This window comes from Falco cherrug, chromosome 4, assembly GCF_023634085.1.
Source record: "Falco cherrug isolate bFalChe1 chromosome 4, bFalChe1.pri, whole genome shotgun sequence".
Taxonomy (NCBI): Eukaryota; Metazoa; Chordata; class Aves; order Falconiformes; family Falconidae; genus Falco; species Falco cherrug.
The window spans coordinates 43,647,322-43,670,793 of record NC_073700.1 but is presented as its reverse complement, the minus strand read 5'-3'; the positions used below and the strand labels follow the sequence as shown (position 1 = coordinate 43,670,793).

General features: G+C 35.8%; 1 protein-coding gene across 4 annotated transcripts in view; it reads right to left on the bottom strand.

Annotated features, from left to right (window-relative positions):
- Positions 1–23,472, bottom strand: part of PARN (poly(A)-specific ribonuclease) — a 60,371-nt gene that overhangs the window by 10,615 nt on the left and 26,284 nt on the right. For all 4 annotated transcript variants that reach the window (XM_055707310.1, XM_055707314.1, XM_055707311.1 and 1 more), the window contains exons 20-21: positions 20,552–20,638; positions 12,964–13,038 (exon numbers count right to left, since the gene is read on the bottom strand). In XM_055707310.1, coding sequence (XP_055563285.1) covers positions 12,964–13,038; positions 20,552–20,638 — 162 coding nt within the window. The remainder of the gene's footprint in view (positions 1–12,963; positions 13,039–20,551; positions 20,639–23,472) is intronic.

Below are 23,472 nucleotides of genomic sequence, written 5' to 3'. Positions count from 1 at the left end.
ATGATCAACAGCCTCATGAGATTGTTGCACTAACCAAAGAGATGTTATGCATACTTCCTTTCGCACCCCTTATATTTGGGCTGAGCTGTGAAGTTACAGGATCTGTTTATAAGAACTAGGAGCATATTTATTGCCCATGAAGCTATGGTGCAGGCATCATGAATGAATTAATAACACTTACTGCATGCAAGCCGGCATTCCTCAGGGTAAAATTTGTTTAGTTCACTCAAGCATGTTTTTACTAGCTAAAATCATGCACATAGTTACCATGGATCATCTGATAAATAGTGATTTGTTAAAACACAATAACCATTTCACATTATTCCTTTTGCCAGAAACTAAGAGCCAAAGTTATGGCTCTCGCTGAAAAACCTGGCCTGTATTTAATGGGGGTGGGAGGAATCATCCTTATGCAGCCTGAAGGTAATTTTAAAATAACTTCTGTGTAAGAGTTAATATTTTTGAACAAAGACAACTGTGCTTCCTTGAAATAAGGCCTGTATTTTATACCAACCCATTCATATTACACATAAATACACAAATACCTGCATATACAACTATCTCTATACATAGTTAATATAAAATTTATATGCTGAATATATCATTTCATGCATTGAACAACTGAAATGAAGGCATACGGAAAAATCTAAGGAGCCATACAGATGAATCAATCTTGCATGGTCTTGAACTGAAAAGCAGCTCCCTGTAAAAGTTTAAAATACATTTTCTCTGATGCTTTTTTGATGAATGCAGTCCATATTGCCAAACAAAGCAAACACATTTACATCACTCTGCATTGCCAACAGAAGAAATGCATTGCTAGAATACTTTGTAAACTCTAACAATCCTAACAAATTCTAACAAAAAGGGAATTTAGGGAGTTTGTTTACTTATTTATTTAAATCATGAGAAGACAAATCTTTCTGTGAGAAACCTGACCTAGTAACCAACACCAAATAGCTACATTTCATTACACTAGTTGCAGTCATAAAGTTAAGTTTCTGTCTTACAGTAGAGTAACATTAATTGCACCCTATTTTAGGAAAAGCATTTTAGAGGATGGCATCTTCCCTAGTTATGAGGCAAGCTATTAAACAGACTGGCTGTCAAGTGATGCAAGAGGAATGTGTAAAAAGATACTCTTTCATCAAGTCCTTGCATTTACGCAGAACAAAATCCTGACAGATGGCCACTGACAATATTAAGCCTCTTAATAAACAGACAAATAAATGATCTGTGTAGGTAAAACCCCCACAATATATAAACACAATAAATACACAGAACTACAGAGATTAAGGCTGCAATACTAAACACTCAAGTTTATGAAATGGTAAAGTAAAAATTCACCTTTAAGTGAAGACTTAAAGTGACCTCTATACAGATGCTGCATTAATCTTATCTGATCATCTACGTAGAACACAGGACTGCTGCCTCAGGTGGATTGACAGCATTCAATTAGTGAGTAGCTAATTCAGTAATTTCAACATTTTATTCTCATTACTCATCATATAGTTCCACAGCCTTATTTATTGACTCCTAGGGCTATTCATGCTGCATTTAAAAAAGCAAAAGTTTGCATGTGCTCTTTTTTGCATCATGGCATTATTCAGTATTTCAAAGTAAAGCTCATGAGCTGAAGCAGCAGTGCTATGTGCCTATTTTATAAACAGAAAGCAGGAGAAAAGACTCCAACCCCAAACCAGAGGGTGTCTCAAACTAACCTAAACGGAATTAAACTGTCCACTACAGAAAGCATTCTATCACGGTTGGTTTCCTACACAGCAAATGTATTAACATATCCCCAGAGAAGCCACAAATCCAAAATAAATAGTATGTGATCACATAGCCATAGACTTTTCAATGCATAACTCACCTACATTATGTTACATATTAGTGAAATTGGCATTCCAATATTAATATTCTTTTTTTAGCCTATATGCATTTTTCAGGCCTTTAAGCATACCCCGGCAATTTCTGCTGCGAGGTACATCACACTGTTATACATATGACTAAATAGTTGAACCAGAAACTTTAAATGCATTTCTCCAGCCTCTCCCACTAGAATTATGGAAGTTACTGATAGTTGCTAGTGTTGATTCAATATAAAAAGCATTGGGCACACTCTCTGTTAGCTTCTCTGAGGAAAAGATGCATGAACTTGACAGAATTCTCAATAATTAGTCAACATTTCTGCTGATTTCTGGTCACATATTCGCCCCTCCAATTTGTATTTTTCCCAGTTCAGTCTTTTCTGGGTGTGTCTAACTTGTATCAGTCTTGCCATCTATCGCAACACTAAACATTCTTCAATATTTAACTCACTGTTTCCTGTTTTCTCTGGGTTTTCCCCAATTTAACCAAGCCACATCCTATTATCCATTTTGGTTCTTTATCCCAGGTTTGATTTGGGTTTTTTTGGCTTTTTTTTTTTTCATGTAGAATAGTCCTTGCCAAATGTATTTTTCTTTAGTGTCAAAGCAGTTTATTCTCAAACCTGTTCCAATCACAACCTTTTTGCTCCATCTATACATGCAAACTAATTAGTTCTCAATCTCACACCCGTTCACTAGATCTTTGGCCATCCCTTGCCTAAAACAAGGGAGCAGAGCTGGCAGTGGGGCTGGAACCATGTGCTGGTCTATGTAGTACTACAAGATGACTTGGGGAAATGAAACCTTGGTCCATCTCCAAGACAACCAGCACATCCCAAACAAGCAAACAAAAACATATGATAAAAAAATACTCCATTACCATTATTTTTTTTCTTAAAATGGTCTGGTTTGAAAGCCAAACTAAAGAATGTCCTTGTAAAGAACAAGGACAGCATTGGGACAGCTTTTCCTCCGTGCCCACCACACCAAATGAACAGTTTTTAAAACCATGAGCAATCTTTAGGATTAGGAAGGAGGCAGGCTATACCAACTCCTTCTCCTTCTGTAGTAAGTCCATGTAGTAACCGAGTTAATTATGAATGGCACTCATTCATATACAGAAACACAGCGCAGATTCAATCTCACAGTGTTTGTACTCTCTTCTCTTCCAGTACACAGAGTGAATGAAGTTCTAAACTAGCTGGCTACTTTATTGTATTATTCAGTGATTTTCAAAATTTCACTGGCACGTAGCAGAATCTAGAAGACTACAAAACATGTATGTTTCTTTAGCAGGGAAGAAGTGATCCTGGGAATAACTGCCCTAACATAGTATGTTACTCTTAGTCCTGACAAAAGAACAATTTTAAAAAAACAACTGAAGGTAGTGGATTAGACCATTTTCTCAAGTGTGGTTACAAAAAAAGTTATCTAAACTGTGTTACTTTTGATGGTCACCAGGTCAGAGGATTCAAATTAATTTGTATTTCAACAGAAAAATCTGAACTTTTCCTTAAATCCTGCTTTTAAAGTGTTGGGGATTTTTTTGGTGGTTTGGTTTTTCTTAGGCTTTTGGAGGTTTTTAATTCTTTTAATCTGGAATGCTCACACCAACTCATCACCAATCAGCTGAACAGCACAGTGGAGTTTTAGGAGAGTAAATCTATCAACACTGCTACTGTCAAAACTGATCTAAGGCCTCATTAATTTAGCAGAGTAAGACACCTACACGACAGACAGGACTCTTTAGAGCCTTGGTCATGAACCCACACTAACAAGGCAGCTATTCTGTTGAGTTGGATGTACTCTGCATACCCTTTGCTTAAAGCTTTTATTGAGATGAAACCTTATGTTGAAAGTAGATAAAACTTTTCAGGATAAGTATTCTGCACAGTTTTACATCTAATAGAGTCAAACATATTTCAGTTGTGACTGAAAGGAGTAAAAAAATAACTGCTAATTCAGCTACAGAAATCCTGATTGCTTGCTTTCCATTTTCCGTAATAGCTGCGCTGCTGCACCAAAACCCTTTTGCACATGTCAAGGCAACTACAGCAGACTGGCCCAGCATTGCTGAATGAAGTGACACTACATCAACGTGCTTCTTGATATCCTTGTCCTCAAGAAAAGTTAAAGAGAAGAAAAAAACTCACTGCAGTTTATTTTTTTTAAATATATTCCAAAATCTGAGACTTACATAAAACAAAGTATCAAGATTCCATGAAAGATTCTCTGAGATCATCCTGCACTGAAGCATCATGAGGGGAAAGTCTAGGTGTGCTCTGAGGTCAGGAGATAAATAATTAGGCTCAGACTTCCACATGGTTAAACGTTTTTACCAGTAAAAAAAAAATTGTAAGTGAATTTTAATTAAAACCTGTAATACAGTGTAATTTTGGATCCCAGCATCACTTAGAAAAATTCAAAATACTGTTTACATACCTCAGTAATTGAAACAAAAGCTGTGAAATGTATCAACTCATTTTAAAAAAATCCAAATCAAATTAAAAGGTAGTCAGAAGACTTCCAATGGTATATTAAGAAAAAAAATTACTGTATTCAAACTTACAGGGTACAGGTGTTTTTTTGAATTTTTTTTGTTTGTTTATTTGTTTTGGTGTTGGGATTTTTTTTAACTGATAAGAAAAAAGGCTGCAGGTGCCTGAAGGCAAGTCTGTAATTGGCCCTCCTAATTCTGCATCAGTAATGCCAAAAGTTGTAAAATACCTACATTATGATTTATACCACTGGTTCCACTGTAAAAATGACTAAAACATATCAACCAGCAATTCATTTTCTTGTTATGGTCAAGACTCCTGAACAACGCAAGTAGAAACTCACCATATCTCAATTGCCTGCATTTACTAGTACAGAAATGCTTTCAAATCAACACTGGAGAATTGTAATTTCCAGCAGTACTAGTAAAGTGTTCAGATTGTTAATCTACAAATGAAAAATGTAAAGTGTATGGAACATTTCCTTTCTAGTCAGATAGGAGGTCTCAATGTCTATTATTACTCAAAGCAGAGAAAGCTCAGATCTGAAAGACTTTTCAGAAGGAATCTGAACCCATGGTCTGGCTAGACAGCCGATTTAATCTAACACTTGTTACCAAATGGGAGAATCTTGTTCTTTAGCCCCAGCTCCAAGCCACCTGGTCCTGTGCCCTCCTTTACAGTGTTTGTGGGTTTTATTGACCTGCTGATAAGCCGGTTCACCTCACTGAACAAGCAGGAATGTTTCTTTATTATTTTTCTGGACACAGAACCAGCAAAAGAAAAGCAGTGAGAGCTCCCTGTTGGAGTGGGGAGTCAACCCCCTTTATGTAACCATGAAGGATTAAGAGTGGCACAAACCACGAGCTATATTTTAATACCAGCAAACTAAACATTTCAGCTAAGGCTGAGCAGTTGCAGGAAGCACAATCCTGTAAAATCTGATGACATTTCTGACACTTGTTAAAAACTTCAGAACATGAACTAGTGAACTGAATTTGGAGACATCCCCATGGCAGCACTGTCCAGAAGACTGCTCAAGACTAATACAGACATTTTTAACCAAAGTGCCTATTAATGCTCCACATGTTGGGTGCTTCAGAAAGAGCTATCCAGGTAAAGAGTTCATCCATCAGATAAATTTTCTAGAGAAATGATTGCACCCCATTGTCAGGATTAACATACTCACTACTGTATCAAATAAGTGTGTTGATACTGTCCCCCTCATCTAAAAAGGCATCCCAAATAAAACTAAATCTTTAACTTTTCCATTTTGATAACCATTAGCACCCACAAGGAGTGCAAAACCTACAGATAACTGCTGAAGTCTTCCTACTGAAACCATTTCACTCAAGTCCTTACATAGCATACAGGCACGTATGACATCTTTACAATCTTTTGAAAAACTATGTGCAGTTTTAAGGTAACGTATGTTTTTTAAAAATCCAAAATGTATGAAAATAATGCAAAAGCACACACATACAAGGTGATTATACCTTTACTACAATTATTACAACTATTAGGTTGTCATCTAAAATGCCATTTTGATGCAGCACAAGAATGCAAGCCACTCAAAAATTAAGAGGAGAAATAGCAATATTTTTGTAGCCTACTCTCTCTCTCTATATATATATATTAGTGTATGTATACACATATGCATCACATAAGATTCAACACTGCAAATTTAGCATCGTAGGCAGACACTAATGCAAAATTTAAGCCAAGCTTCCCTAAAACATCAAAACCTTATGGATCTCAAAAAACCAAAGTTTGATGGGAGGAGGAGAGGGAAAATCACAAAAAGTTAGAGAAAATGTTTGAGACTGCACATAATTTGAATAAAAAGTAAAACAACAATAATGGCTGAGATCGGACATACTGCAGCATGACTCCAGCTTCCTTGGCCTACATTAAGGAAGTTTGCTGCCCAGAGCGTGTATCTGACATGAATTTCACATTATCTTATTGGTGAGAACACAGTTTTATGAAATACATCTTTTTTCAAAGAATCTGAGTTAATACAGTGGATACTACCTGCTATTTCCCCAAATTCAGTGAGAAAAGACTAATAAGCACACAATCTCAAAATATATGTGTATATTTTTTAATTGTGGTGGCAAGCATTCATGCTAAGTAGAAGGTTCTATAGTAAACCTTATAAAACACTAATAAACCATAAAATCCAGCCCTGTGAGAAATGCGCAAGTTCAGAAGATTAATGATTTAAAGAAGAATCATTGAAAGGCCATCACAATTTCAGCTGCTGCACTTTAGTCCATTGCTCCCCTGCTGTCTAAATACATTGGTCTTCTCAATGCCTAGAGGAAGAAGATATCTTGCATGCTGTAAATCTGTATGAGCTCATGTATCAGGGTACTAACACGTGGAACAACTTAACATTATTTCAAAACTTGCTATTTATGACAAGCAGTTGCTTTTCACATGTATTCAAAATTTCAGGTTAGGTGTACTTATTGTATTTTAAAACGGCAAGAAAAACATTCTCAGGAAGATTCTCAGGTTAAAATTACTCTTAATTTGAACCACTGGTCTTAAAATATTGTAGAAATTGCTCACAATTGGAACATAGATGTTATTAAACTGCACCTAAGCCTTAGGCGAAGAGAATCAAGAGCAAGCATTAGTTGTTAACGGAAAACAAATCAGGTATATTTTTGAAGTATCACTGATAAGCTTGCCCACTATTTTCACTAACCTATAACTATGTAAAATGTCTCAGAACAGAAACCAAATTTTACTTTCAAGCATTGGAAAAATTTAACATATTTATAAGACTTTCCCATGTTTTAGAAATCAACCCACCCTCAAATAACAGCATTTTTTATAAGTACATTTTAGATGGCCTATGAAGACTTCACAAGAACAAGGATAGCTAAAGAAACCTCCCTTTAAGAGTGTATCTAGATTCTTTTTAAACCGGTGACCTAAAGAGTCACTGAAAGTTGGCTGGAAACAAAATTCAAGGAAACCACGAATAACAAGAACTTATCATTGACACTAAGCATTAGCTCAGGACTCACAAGACTAGCTGAGATACCAAAATGGTTTAAATTCTGAAATATTTCAGGTTGCATCAATTTCTTAAATAAAATACTGGATTTAAAGTTAAGACAAGCTGAAGGCTCTCCCATCTTCCCCAGCATTTCCAGACTATTTGTGTGAAGTCTAGACCCATGTAAGTCAACAAGCATTGAAATAGTATTTATTTCAAACCTTTCCAGATGAAAAGCCAACTTTATAAATATACAAAGCTGAACAACATCCAAAAGCAAGCTTATCTAGGAAGCTGAAAGTCATGAGTCAGAAGCTGTACAACAAAAGTTGGTTCTGAAAATTCTTGTACTTAACAACTGTCAGAGCACACACTGCTTCACCTTTGCTACAGACTTAAAAGCATGTGCTCCATGTTTGACAGCAATGCTGAGACCACGTGAAATACAATTTGGCTACAGTAAGCTCTGTCTCCCAGATGTCCAGCTGAAGGAATATCAACCATTTAACAAATTCTTATTAATTACCTACCTTGAACAGCAAACCTCAACAGAAAACGTCCATTATTGTTTTCAGGTGCTTGTAACTTGGAAATAAGTTTACAGTAGAGTATATTGCAAAGAAGTGACAACTTAGAGCCATCTAAACCACCATTTTTACAAACTCATTACCTTTAACATGACAACATAGCAGTTCAACAGTGATAACTGACATACAGAACAGCCTACTAGAACTCAGGAGCAATCTTCCCCCACTAACGCAGGTAAAACTTGCACTTATAGACATGGCAGGCACCTAACTCCATGGTGGTTAAGAAATGGATAACTAACATTTGCCTTAGTGCAGCTTCCACTTCAAGCCACAGTTTACGTTCTAACTGTAAAGAGCAATATGACTTTATCAAAAATAAGCCTTTTTTACTCATACTAAATTAGAGTCTGCCAATATGCAAGTCACATGAATAACCAAATAAAGTGAAGAATCTTGGACATTGTTATAAGCAACAAAATAAGAAGGTTAAGGGATTTGCTTCTTTTTTCCCCAAGGTTTTTGTTTTATGTGGTTTAAGCATGCTATGTTCAGTTTGAAACCTAGGAGCAGCTCCAAAATTGCCTATAAAAATACCGCCCTTTCCCCTACTTATTTTTTCAGAGGGAAATAAATAGCAAAGGGAACAAGTCTTTTTATCCTATGCAAAGATTCATAGGCCCTTCACGGTAACACTTTAACAATTATGAAGTTGTAACATGCATTCTTCCTCGTCACATACACACTACTGACTACCATGGGAAATTTGAAGAGCTAATTGTTAGTTCAATTCAGTTAATCAGATTTATACTTTTTAAACAGAAAAACATATGGACCAATGTTTTATCAATCACTTTTTGACTAGGTCTTAATGGTTATCATCCATGATATTACATAACTCAGGAACATTATTTTAAAGAGCACTTGGGGATGAATAGATACATTTTATTATTACCTACATATTCAAAATGGATTTCTATACATATTAACATGAGAAATCCAACATATTCCCAGGGTGTAGATGAACAAATTTTTATTCCATTTAGAATACCTGAAGCCACCAGAGTTAAAAGCCACAGAAACAGTATAGAAAGCTTATACAAAGTGTCACATTTTAAGATATCTGTCACTTGCTTGATGTAGAGGTTAAGCATGAGCATGAAAATGAATTACAATTAATTAGCTGAAATGTGAAAGACATTTTAAAGAAAAAAAATCCCCATTGTGTTTTGTTATTTTGGTTGTTTTTTTTTTTTAATCTGGTATAAATTAATCTTTAAGTAAAGCAAAGCTTTTCAGAGATTTCAAATAGCACAGAAAAACTCCGTATTTAGGACACAAGTTTATCACAATTTCAATACAATGGTTAGATACAGTTACACAAAACTAGTAATATGGACAAATCACATGTTTCAAATTCCTTTTTAACACCTACAAAGCTGAAGAAAATGAAAAAGCTTTGGAGAAAAGTTTTTAAGAAACAAGCAAGATTCAGAAGCTGGTTATCCTATGTACATCAGGGCATGACTACAAATCAGTCTTTAAATGATTTGCTGTTCAATTCTGTAACTTTACATTACTTTAGTCAAATACTCAGTAGCTGAATCACTGCTACAACTGAAAAATAAAGACACCTCCCCGATCTGAACTGACTTTAGAAAAGAAATTGGTAGACCTAGAATCAGTTACAACTCCATGCAGATTATTACAAAACTGATCCAATTTTTCATAGCTTTTCCTACACAGTTCCCTTATTAAAAGGGATGCAAAATAAGTCTGGATGTTTTTACAGTGCTTAGACTCATATATAATGCAAATCTGACCACCTTATCAGTACAGGGAAACTTCCACACACCCTTGATGTCCTCAGTCCATTTATTTTCCATAAATGTTTTTGTTGCATGTGTGCTTTGTTAACTACACATATTAATACCAGCTGAAAGCCAGAAACATCTTTAAGAGGTAAGCGTAAACATGTCTGCAGCAACATCTTGCATTGTATCATACTGTTTGACAGTTCTCCAAGGTTTTTTATATAGTCCAGAAGATGCAGACATATTTATATAAACAGGTTAAAAACCAGTCCACATCATTAGTTTTTCCTAGGTTCTTCACTTAAACACGGATCACTAAATCACAAGTTCAAATAGTAACTTTTATGGCCAAAGCAGTTCATTAAAGAATTTAAGATCAGGAAACAGAATAAAAGAATTGATTTTATGATACATTTATTACAGGGGAAAAAACACCTAAGAGGTTTAAGCAATTTTACAATAAAAATTGCACAGCTTTTTGCTAACTGAGTTTGCTATAGTTTATCAGCTTGGTTGGCTGACTGCTTTCAAGTATATGAGATTTTACTAATCTAATTTCATAAAAATCTATGAAAGACTATAATCACCTGGGCTTTCAAACAAATAACTTGTTTTCTAGCACGTAGGCCACAGAACAAGCCTCCTTGTTTGTTAAAGCATAAAAAGCCATATACACACAGAGCACTGCCAGAAAGATTCAGTTTAAATATTCTGCAGCCATTCAGTTCTTTTAACAATATGTAGTTGCTGTACCAAACAATAAAAATAATAGTAAAAGAATAGTGGTGGTGAATGTGTATGCCAAGCATTCAGACAACCGGTAAGTAACTGAGGTGATAGCAGTGGGGAAGTTACTGTAGCAGCACATAGGAAGATTTTCAGCTTATGAAATGGCTTAAAATACACATTTTTTAGTGAAAACAAATAGTCTTGTAAGTCCCACTCAGAGAAACAAGTAATCAGCTTGAAAAGAGGACGGAAAAAAGGCAGAGATATATACGCTTACAATGACCCTACATGTTCTGTACATTACGGCATCTGAACTAGAAAGCAGGAAACACAACTTTGTTGTATTTCACCACAAAGAAAGTCCTCTTGGAAACACAAAAAGGTGGAACAATTCCAACCCTTTGTTCAATTTTTCTCTCACACATGGAAAACAAACTCTGAATAAGACTAATGCAGTCACAAATAAAGAGCTTCAGACACTCCCGGCAAGTTGCTACTTCACAAATGGATTATTTGTGATTGCACAGCTCAGAGTTAAGATATCTATCTAAAACTTAAGATAGTTTAAGGCTTATTCCCTCCAGTCTTGTAATGTACTCGCTGCTGCAGGAACAGGATTTTCCTCAAACCTTTGATGGTGTGCTGGTATCACCACTAACTATAATACATACAGTTTACAAATCACGAATGCTTCAGAGGCAAGAAACTAAGACAACACATGCAAGAAGTGCTAGCAATGCTTTCCTGAGTTACAGAGCCAGCTAAAATAGAGCCACATCTATTTTGACATAACTCTTCATCTGGAACTTCTAGTGAGAAGTAATATGGTCCTTATATCTGTACATAGATGAAGAAACAAATGCTGGTAAGCACTCAAAACCCTCTGCAGATATATGTATGTATGAGGAAGTATGATAAACACACACAGGATGTTAGTAAGAGAGATGCACAGATTATGTATCCAGAACCTGAAAGCTTCTTTATTTGAGCTTTGTAAGATAGACGATGGTGAACTCAATGGGGTTTTCCGATTTGTTTTTTTCCTTTTAGAATTTAATTGTGGGAATTCTGGCAGGATTGCTCTTAAGTGCAACAAAATTTCAGCCATTTAATCAAAAATGCTATCAATACTGCCATTTATACCAGCTCCACAGCATATCAAATACAAGCATTTCAGTAAATAGGGATGACTCTACATAACGTATCCCAGATAATCGTGGATAATGCTCCACTTCCAGTCATTGTTGCCTGAAGTAAGTTTAAGGGTAAGTCCTCAAATACAAGCCCAAAAGAACTACAGAAACCCGTAAGAGCTTGTCAATCCAACTACAATCAACTGAAAATCATAAAAACAACCAACACCCAAACAATAAAGCGAAGAAACTCAACCCCCCCAAACTCAAAACAACATTAACAACAAAAACTACCACCAAAAAACAAACCCAAACAAAAAAAACCCTAAAACCCCACACCCCAAAAAGATTGTTTTTCCTCATTACTAGAAGGAATATTTTCAGTACATTCAGAAATATGTTGGACTCTTCCTTTGTCTTTCACTTAATTCTTGATGATTTCTCAAGAGCGTTACTTATTCTATATTTTTCTTATGATATCTAGGTAATGTTTTGCTCTACACTTTCAGTCAGCTTCTTACATTGGAAATGGCTTTTTCTAGAATACCTTGCACAATTGTAAATAGTAAAACATTGCTATCTGTCCTAATTATCTGAATTAGGAATGTGGTTCACTAAGACTATGTAATCAAGCACAATTTTTTTTCTTAAATTAACATCTCTCCTAAAATACAAACCCAGAAGCAATATATTAAAAAAATCCAACACCAATGAACTTTCAAGAAAGAAGTTAAGCAAGTATACATCCTGTAGAACTTACGCCTATGAACATTTTTCAAAGCTAAACTCAAAAGTTCGAATAAAAATTAAAATAAAAATTAAGGCCTAGAGAGATCACACATTATTAATACACAAACTGTAGACATAGTAGGAGTCCAGACTGTTAGGAGACTATTATTTTGCATGTGTTCTACAACCCACCAAAAGCCTTACCACTGTATTTGTTACTCACAAATGTAAACCAAAGGAAACTTATAGTAGTTCAAAGGATATTTGAAGGCAAAGATCATAAAAGTCTTTGATAGCTCTGCTTTGTGCAAAGTAACAGTAAATAACCTCAATAAATAAATACTGCATCAACTGAGAAACTAGCAAGTTCAGGTAGTTAAAGGATCATGGAATGAAACACAAAACCCTCAGCCAAGTGCAGCTCAGGCTTACTGTCTTTGCTGCAGCCCACATGCTGATACCATAAAAGTTTAGCTACTCCTACAGCATCTCAACCAAGTCAGTAGTTTTGCCGTTAGAATCACGGATCCTGTTGGCTCAGAGCGTTTTGCAGGAGCCAGATGACATCAAGTCACAATACCTGAACTTACATGAAGTAAATTCAATTTAATTTACTTGTAAATTTACTTGAAGTAAATTCAGAAAGACTTACCTATTTGTACTTGTTCTGGCTGGCTCAATGATACAAATGCAGACGTATCATCAATCCATGAAACCTGAATGTTACCTAGAAAAAGCAAAAGAAATTATTATGACTATTTTTATCTTAGGCTCAGTCACAGATTTTATCTGATGTGCCATGACATAAAAGAAAGTAGTCAACTAAGAGGAATTTCACCTGAGAAGGCTTTTGTCCACTGTAAAGGCACGCAGTTGTACATGAGCCTGGAACTGTGCAGAAAGCAGTGACTGTTAGGGCTGCATATGCATCCTGTATATTCTTAGAGCGAATAAAGTAAGGACCAAAAAGAAAGAGACGCATCTAATACCTTTTTCACTCCGAGGGTATTCTTCTGCTTCTTCATAGCTTTTTTTTAAAATTAAATATAAATCTTGTAACAATTCAAGTAATCTTAGGGCTTTTTTAGTCCTCCCTTCAGCCGTTCTATATAATTCTACAACAAAAATTCAAGCAATTTTTTCTGGGAAATTTCAGCTCTGTACTAAAAAGTTGTGTTCTAAAATCTATCCATCCTTCAGAACTGCAGTATTTCCTAAAGACACAGCATGGACAAGCTCCAGTTACTACTCACTGTTCCTTTACTACTACAAACACCCAAGATAAGAAATTCCAATAGCAGGTGAGCTGGGGACAACCACTGATCACACAAGTGACGAACTCCAGTTACTGCAACACTCTAAATCTTCAGACTGGTTTGTTTGCAACCCACTATAAAATATTTCCTGGATGTGCAATGAAAACTTGAGTAAATATAAGAACAAATGCACAAAATCATGGACCTCATTTGGAAGCTGTTACAATGGAACAGTGACTAGAACCAAGTTCCTCCATGCATTAAGCAGTTAGTACATTTTCTATGTGAATGGCTTAAAACGTCACACAGCGCTAAAAGAGCTCATAATCAAGCAAAAGTGGAGGAAAGGATTCCATTCCAGACACAAGGTCTTATTGTAGTCTGAAATCCATTTACAACTCCTGTTATCACCTAAGTGCTCTACTGTTAGTACAATTCAGATATTGAAAACTGGTGCAATTTTTTTCAGGTAGACTAGGAAATCAACTTATATACATCATTACACCACCATTTAACCTTCAGACATTACAAGGTTAAAAACAATGATGCAAAATGCTTAAAATACATTATTTTGAGATCTTTAATCTATTTAAATGCAATTTAGCCTACAGGTTGCAGGATTATAGCAGTCTCTTCTGCAATCCAGTCACATAATAAACAGATTTTCTAATTATAAATAATAAAAGCCTAGTTAGATTTAGTTTGCATGCTATACATTTGAGTAGCTATTTAGGATGTTAAGTTATAATTATTTTGATCATCAAAACCATAATTAATTCAGTATGGTTATTGACATTTCCCTATACTAAGGGCCTAAGGTTGCTATTAAGAAAAGCCTACACTGGGAAGTCAAAAGTTAGAATTTCTTTAAACACCCTGTAGCAAAAATAAATTAATTTCTAATAATTCAATCTTCGAAGAACATAGATTTTTGCTGACTACAGGTAAGGGCCATTACTGTAGGGAGAACATGCTTTTGGCAGGACACAACATTTCACAACACGGGAAAAGCCCAAGATGATTTATGATTGCAACTCAAAATTGTAGTAGTGCATTATGTAGGGCCCCAACACTGAGCCTCCTTTAAATATTAGAAGTAACTGCACAATTTAATATTGTTCTGAGTGCATTGACAAGTTATTGTTCTGAATTTCTTTGTGTATCAAGTGCTCCTTTTCGGCATTACTAATTACAAATTTTTCTAAGTAATTATTGAGACACCCAAGACCACACTCTTCTGTAATTGTTCAACATGGAAGGGATGCCCAGATTTTGTCCCTTCTGTCCCTTTCCTACATACATAGTTAATTATTTTCCTATCTACCCTGAATAGACCAAAAGAAAGATCAGAAAGAAAATTTCTCCTGAAAATCTTGCAATTGTGCCCTTAAGAGTAAAATATTAGAGGATCAGAGATGGGATAAAATCTCCTGAAGGAGTTCACCTACTACTCAGGCGGCCTTTAGTGCCCAGATTGTCACTAAGTACCAATTACAAATAAATAAATAAAAATCCAACCCACTGATGGCACATCGTTTCAGTATCAGCTACTTATTCATTGCTGCAGAAAGGCTGCTGCACTCTAAATGACTTTGGTATTTTAGATAATCAAGGGTTTCAATACCTGCCAACATATGCTGCTTTTCTACTCAGATTTATATATTTTAAATACACAATTTCAAGAACTAGTCAAATATTAAGTAGTGCACTCTGAGCTGCAATCTGAAGAGAAGTACAACAAATGCTTTTGCGCAATTCTCCGCACTTAAAATACACTTTTTTCAGACTGTCACATTTCATTATTATTAAGAAATGAGAGACAAGGTAAATCAATTAGATCATTCAGCAGTATTGTTAAGCACTCAGTAAATATTGTGCATTTCAGAAGTAAGGTGAAAGTGCAACAAAGATGTGAAAATCATATGCATCTGCACTTGAAGTACAATATTTAGCAATCAACACAGCTGCACGCCAGCTTACTTGAAGGCTTACCCAAATAAGCCATATACAGCAATGTAAGAGTACCAGCACTAGAGAAATAAAATAGAACACTTCTCTCTCTACACTTCCAAAATAGATCAAATGTCTTCAATACTTTGAAGAACACCATTGTTAGCCTGTATGAGCCTGTCTATTTGCTACCACGTGCAATGTCAAAAAACGTCCCTTGCAAATAAAGGGTAATGTGAAAAATCATCAAGTGAAATAAAACATCTTCACCCAAATAAGAATAGATGAAAATCTGATCTGTTGCTTCTGAGATGAAGGTGCAAAGTAACATGCTCTTTTCTACAATTAAATTTGGAAATTCTCTCTATATAAACACAAATATGCCAACAACACTGAATTCCACAGGACAAAATAATACTGATGGATTAGGTCATTCAAACAGATTTTCCTTCAGTTTTTATACCACAATGACCAAAACTATAGAAAAGCTTCCGTGTAAGAGACTAAGTATACTAGGACTCAGCCTTCAATAGAAAATTCTAAGGAAGACACCTATACAAGTCTACAGGGAACATATGAGAACAGAAATTATATGAAAGAAGTGCAGAGGGGATTCACTATTTTACTATAAAACAACTAAGGGACATGTAATAAAATATACAGATGTTTTAAAACCAAAATAATTTTTCACATAATGCTTAACTGCAATTAGGGAACTGCCACCAAGTGCTGTGGATGACAAGACTATACATATGGGATAAAGAATGATTTTAGATTGACTTACAGAAAGCTGTCAAAGTCTCCAACTAAAAGACGCAAGTGTGACCTCTAGCTCACGAGTCCCTATGTTATAGATTGCTAGAAGGCAGGAAAGTTGCTTTACTTCCATTCTGTTCTTACACATTTCCTACACTACTGTTAGGGGCAATTAGACAGCATAGATATTAGGACTCCATGGACCTTCATTTAACAAAAAATTTTATTAATATATTCCATTTTTTTACAATTAAAAAAAATTACCCCATTGACACCATGATAGGATTGCTAACAGCTTCTGGACACCAGCTGCATCAGACAATAGAAACAGTTGAAGCAGCTATTAAACACAAACAATATTCTCCCGGTGAGTAATTGAGAAGGGTTAACAGAGCTTCCACCTTTCTGGCAGGAAGACAGAGTACAAAGAAAGCAAGAACAGCTGAAGGAAACATTGGCATGAGAAGAAGGAGGAAAGGCCAGAAACGCACAGAGAAAAAATAGGATTAAAAGTTTAAAACTCCCACAGAAACAAAAGAAACAACCAAAAAACACCACAAACCAAAAAAAAACAACACTCAAAGTTACGTGTCTATATGAACATGAGCTTAGAAAAATATTTAATATATATAGTGTGCTAGAAGTTTTCCTTAAACTAGACTGTCACCTTTGAAAGGGACATTTATCTAGCTCCACTTTTTTTTTTTTTTAATTCTTGAAGGAAAATTTAAGCAGTGAGTTTGTAGCACAGGGGTTAACAGGAACAGTCATAGTATATGGAACTTGTGAGTGAGTCTCAAAAATGTGTTTAAGAGTCACTGAAAACTCATCTATATAGTAGCTTGGACTACTAGAACAAGATTTAAATACCAAAGGACCGATTGCATTTTTAAAGTAATTTATGCATCTTCAAGATCACCTCTGATTCCGTGAACTACACCAGCATTCACCTCCCTCTTAAAGACAACTCACATTCTCACAAAATACAACACACAGTTTTGACTCCACTCACTTGGAAAATTTTTAACTAGTATTTTTTATAATAGTTTGATATTACTTTTTTTTTAATGCCCAGAGACATTCATTTCAGTAGAAATGAAGATTATACACAAAAACTGTATTCTAGCAAATACTATTTTAATACCTTCATATTTCACATCAGCATGACCAGAACAAAAGCCACAAATGTAAGAATTTAAAGAAAGTAAGTGTTCTAAAAGACTGCAGAGTACTGCAAGTTCTTGTACAGTGAAACTACATTCACCCATGAGACTATAAAAACATCTTGCACGAACAGGTGTCTGCTTGGTATGCATGCAGCACTGAAAGACTTCAGAATTATGAACACCCCTTCTAGAGTAGCAAATGTAAAACAGTTCCAAGTCTGACACTGCAGCCCCTTCAGCTGTTTCACTGCTTTCATTAGAAGCTTCATGGAAGATTACAACTCTGCTTCAATTCATACTAAGCTAAACCAGAATCAAAATAAGTTTTCTATAAAGTCCAATTAATGTTGCTATTCAATTTAACAAGTGATCTATTGATTTTTAATCCAGGTAAAAGCTTTATTTTAAAACATTTTTGTTTAACTTGTATAATAAACTGGGATAATTCATGTCTGTTAGTGCCTTGGTTTTTCTGGCTTTTGGCAAATCACTTAACCTCAACATTGCACCACACTCTCTGTCCAGCTACAACTGAAAAAGCATGGGTACTCCTGGAAGCTGGAAGGAATAACCTGCAGCTTGTTTTGAGATACCATGGCACTAAGACCTAAAACAAAATATAGATTAAGTACTACCCAAATATGAGGGGTTTGTAAATCCACATATGAAAACATTCAGCTCTGAAATCTGGAGAAGTGAGAGAAATGGGAATTTCAAAATTTTATACTATTTTTGAGCTGTGTAAGCGTGACCCCTGGTGGTAGTGATCTCTGCTTGCGTTTCATAAAATGAGAAAAATGACATGGCTGAGTCTTTAAAAGCCTATAGAAACAATGTCCAAACCGTGTTGTTTCTTACCCCTGTGACAGCAACTCTGGAATGATCTCATTAACTTTCTACATGCTCACATTCTATATTTCCCAATGGGGAATATTAAATCCCATCCAGCATTACACCAGCATCATGCTGCAGTACAGATCAAAGTGTCAGAAGGAACTGAGAGAATTTTACATAGGTCCAGAGACCCTGCACAGACTACCAAGTCATAATTCTACGTGAAGAGGAGAACAGTACCATTCTATAAACTAGCGTGGTGATCCACAGCAAGCACAGGAGCGACAATACCGAGCATGCTTCCATCCTTTTACTAGTTATTAAACGTCCTTATGGATACCACAGCAATCATTTCAATGGAGGTTATGTTCAAGTTTGCCCTGAATCCATTTGCCACCCTACAACTCTAACTTAAGTTGTTAAGTGTGGTACATTACTTTGAAACAACTCCAGTACACTGATCAAGTCCTAGCTAAACAGACACCTCTTCATTTACTTGTCTCCAAAAGGGAAAGGGTTATTTCATAAGAGAGCCACCTAGTCACTTATCTGCTTAAAAACACACATAAAAATACCCACAGTTTTTACAGTGGTTATACTCTAATGGATAAAATTGGTACTGGGACTTTTAAGTAAAATGGGAGGGCAGGAAAAAGAGGAAACTACAGTGCCAAGCAGAAAATTTTTAGGAACAGGGAACTTACCAATCTAGTCATACATGCTCTGCTTAGAGCTGCCAAGACTAATGTACTATAAAGCATTATAATCCATTCAATAAAAAAAAAAAATAAATACAATTTTCTAAAATTGCTTAATACCAGAAATAAAAGGCAGACCCTCATCTTCCTCCCCCTTTCAGCTGCTCCCCTACCTGCATCGCTTTCAAAACCTGCTGGATCCTCCCAACTGGGTCCGCACCCTCCTCTCCACACCAGCCCACCAGGCAGGACCAGCATAAAGGCCACTTCTATGGCACCCCCAAGTGCCAGTTTTTTCCCACTACTCGTGAATGGCTGGTGCTGGAGATCTGGTAGAGCCCAAAGGCACAGGTCCTAAGTGCCAAAAAGGACCTCAAAAAGGACCTCAAAGCTGCTGTCCCTGCCCCCTTTGGCAATACAGGAAATCCATATAGCTTAGATGGGTGGCAATTTTTTTCAAATGACAAAGTGATCCCCCCCCAAATAAACACTTTGGTAAATAGCTTTAAAAAAAAAAAAAAAACAAAAGGAAAAAGAGGGAGCTATTTCCTGATAAAATCCTTATTACAGAATTTGAGGAAGACAAGATGCATAGATATTTATTAATACCTAATATTTAATAAGAAATAAATATTTCAGTAACATAAGTATTCCAAGAAAATATTTCTGGAAATCATGCAAAAAGTTATTAATATAAGAGTAATTATTATTTTACATTAGATGTTTTAAGAAATGAAAAGAAGTTACCTCTTCGGAGAAAAAAAAAAGCGGGGGGGGTGGGAGGTAAAAAGCCTTACTGCAAAATTCTTTACAAGCCCGAAAGATCTCTTTCAAAGCACTACCTTACATAGCAGTAATAAACTAGAAACCAATCTGCAATAAAAATCTTGGAAACAGCATTCAACACAGGGCTGTACGAAAGACTATTCTTGTTCTGATTTTGGGACGCAAAGCATAACCACTGTTTTCTGCTGCAAGAGATAGGTATTAGGAGATCACTGTCAATTAATTAGTATCTCCATGTCCTTACGTTACATACAAATAGTAGAGGAACAACAGGTCTACTAGTTCCCAATTTATAAGATAGCTTTTTTGTTGTTTCTTCTGACTTGGATGGTGTTCACAATCTTGAAAACAGATTGGCTATTTTCAAGCTTGCTTGCTTGCCTAGACTTACATAAGTTAGCATCTGGCTTTAAGCGGGATGAACCTTACCCCTAAAACCTTGGTCTGCCTTTCACACCAATGTCTATTCTCTTTACCCACCTATACAATAAACTCTTACCTCCTCCCAGAAAAGGCTGTAAATAAAAGCATCAAAGGTCCACAATATTGAACAAGCAGCACATAAAAACATTTCTAAAGAGCAGTTAATCACAGCAAACCCTTTCAACCACCATTAAAAAGAAATTCCACAGGATACTATTCAAGAATTACAAAAGGCAAATTAATAGTCACCTATACTTGAGTAAGTCTGCATCCACAGATTAAAAATAACAAACAAAACCAGAGGTACTTGCTAATGACAAAGGTGAGGCAGGGGGAGGAATGTAGAAGAAAGGATAGACTAAATTACTCACCAAAGGCACTGAAAAGCTGGTAAAGGTCACTAGTCTTCCACTCTTTGGGAAAAGTAACATGAAGAACATGATCTCGTTTTGGCTGCACTGTGAAACAAAAAAGGTTTTGCTAATATAAGAGTCACTACTAGTATCTTTAGAACATCCTAAAAAAGTTATCTAATATGGTCATGTAGCTTTTTTTAGTTTTTCTTTCTTTATTTAAATAAGAAAACTGGCCAAGATCTATGTAACTATGTCAGGCACCAATGAAAACGTGCCTGCAATTATGCATTAAATAAATATACTAAATCCTACCACTTCATCCGTGTAAAAAATTGAAACAGCATTACATGCAGTGGGAAATGCCCACAAATCCAGTCCTTCCCATCCTTTGCACCAGGTTCAAGGACAGAAGAACAAAACAACAGCCTCTTCATGCTCCAGCTCTAGCTTTAAAAAGTTCTCAGCAATAATTCAATGTTGCCACTTTTCTATCAAGGTTCAATTCAGTTTTCGTATAACATTAGGTACAAGCTAGAACACACACACTGACAGACTTTTTCTTAAATATTAAAAACTACATCAAGAAAAAAAAAGCATAAAAAGGCCAACATCTAAAGAAGTAGTGCAGAAGTATCTTCTTTAGGTAGAGATATATATAGTGTATATATATTGGGTATAGATAGATGGGGGGGTCAGGGGGTGGTGAGGGAGAGACTGACTTTCATCTTCATGAATTACCCTCCTGAATTCTTTAGTGATACAAACTTCTCTAGTTTCTGATCTCCTTCGCTTTCAGCATTAAACTAGGAGGTTTTTTCCAAGGTTGATCTCATTCACAGAGCAAATGTGTCCAAAACTGGACCATTAACCAATTATTATTGCTATATTCAACTTTCATGTGTACTTGACCCCACTCCACAAGGGCAAACCTACTAGATGTTTTTGCTACATGTAGTTAAGGATGCAAGTTCGCTCTATTTTATGATGAAAGCCTTATGCATTGTTACTTTCATAAATATAGCTAAGCATCAGCAATTACTATAATTTAGTCATTAGATTGATTAAGTAGTAGTGTCCTCAGCCTGGTACGTGCTTTATAGTAGAAGCATCTATGTTTCTAGGTGTAATTCTACTCCACAAGTAAGGCTTCATTTTTGCATGAACTTGAGAATCATAGAATCACAGAATCATTAAGGCTGGAAAAGATCTTTGAAATCATTAAATCCAACCGTTAACCCAGGACTGCCGAGTCTACCACTAAACCATGCCTTTAAGCACCACATCTACATGTGTTTCCCTGAACAGATAGAACAGATTATGTTCTTTGGTTTTAAGCCTTGCCACCCCTGCCCAAAGGTTTAACAGAATTTTTATTCCCAAATAATTTAACAACTTGCATAAACTCAACAGAACACAATAGTTACTCAAAATCAAACTGCTAACCAAAACATGTAATGAAATTAGAACAGATTTCCAAATGCATATGTCTTCTAAGGAAGAGGTTGCAGCATGAATTCAATAATACTATTAAAATGCTAAAAAAAAAACCCACCACTTAATGAAAGCACCATTATGCAGGTACCAACAGCAAAAATAACACAGTTACAACACAGCATCTCATAACTGAAATACTGAATGCTTAATGAAGTCAGGGGAAAATAAGTTTCATAAGTTTTGTTTTGAGTAACTACTTGTCTTGCTCCACATAGTATAAAGAACCTAGTTCTCCAGCTGCAAAAAAGTGGGAGGCCAAAACATGAACCTGTTGTAAATGTTGTAACATGGTACATGTGTAACCACGTAAGTTGTAACATGGTATCCAACTGGTTGGTGAGCAGAAACCATGCAGCTTAGAAAAGGGTACTTATTTCATCTGATTGTACCAGCTGAAATAAAATTGATGTTGCAGAGAGGTACACAGGAAGGAGGTATGCCTCTTCCAGCTGAAACAGTATTTACTGAAGATGTTATAACTGCCCAGCCTCCGGCCACTTGCTGTTTTCTTCTAAGTGCTTTAATCTGTTTTGCTCAGAACAAGCATGGTTAGCATGAGTTTTATCACAAACTCTCTGGTTTGCATGAGCATCAGGTTGGATGGAGACACAAGTAGTTAAAAGAAAGCAATCCTTTCATAAGCACAAGTGAAGTCTTGTTCCTTAAATCTGCTACATCAAAAACCAAAAAGGACACAACATTTTTTAAGCACCAGAATTCAGTTTTTTGGCCACTATACAAGCCAAACACCAAACCCCCAGAAACTGTCTTAACAAGCCAATGAAGATCAACTCATTGCTGTAGAGCCTATTGAACAGCTACCAATTCAAAGGTTTATTAGCAGTTCAGTAGCAGAGAATTGTAACAACTCCAGTTTCAGATGTTATAACAGCCTTTTTCTATTGATTACAAAGAAGAAACTACACCTAACCCTCCAGCATCAGTTTATTCTTAAATTCACTTTGAATCCTCTGTTAAACCTCTATACCTTCCACCTACTCAGGTGAGAAATACTTTATTCATATTCTGCTTTGCAGTCAATTTGTGCAGCAACTTCATTCTTTTGAAAGGAGTTTTTAATACACAGTAACAGAAGAAGATGATGAAAGTCACTTTCACATATTCAATACTTTTTGACCTAGCATGTGTTACCAAACTCTGTTATTCCTGGAAACATTGCAAAACTAGCTGTAACACTACATGACAAAAACTGACAAACACAACAAAACTTAGGACAGTCACCTAGTTAGCTATGCCTCACCTTTGGTGTTTTTTTTTTATACAGTCTTTGAGTATATCTATCACAGAGGTGTGGCCTTATCCTTTGCATGGCTTTACTGCTCTGTGAAAACGCCCCTACAGACAACCAATCAAATAGCTTCCTCAACCTACAGTAGCATTTAAATCTCAAAACAGCAATAGAAGGTTCTAAAGCAGCCAGC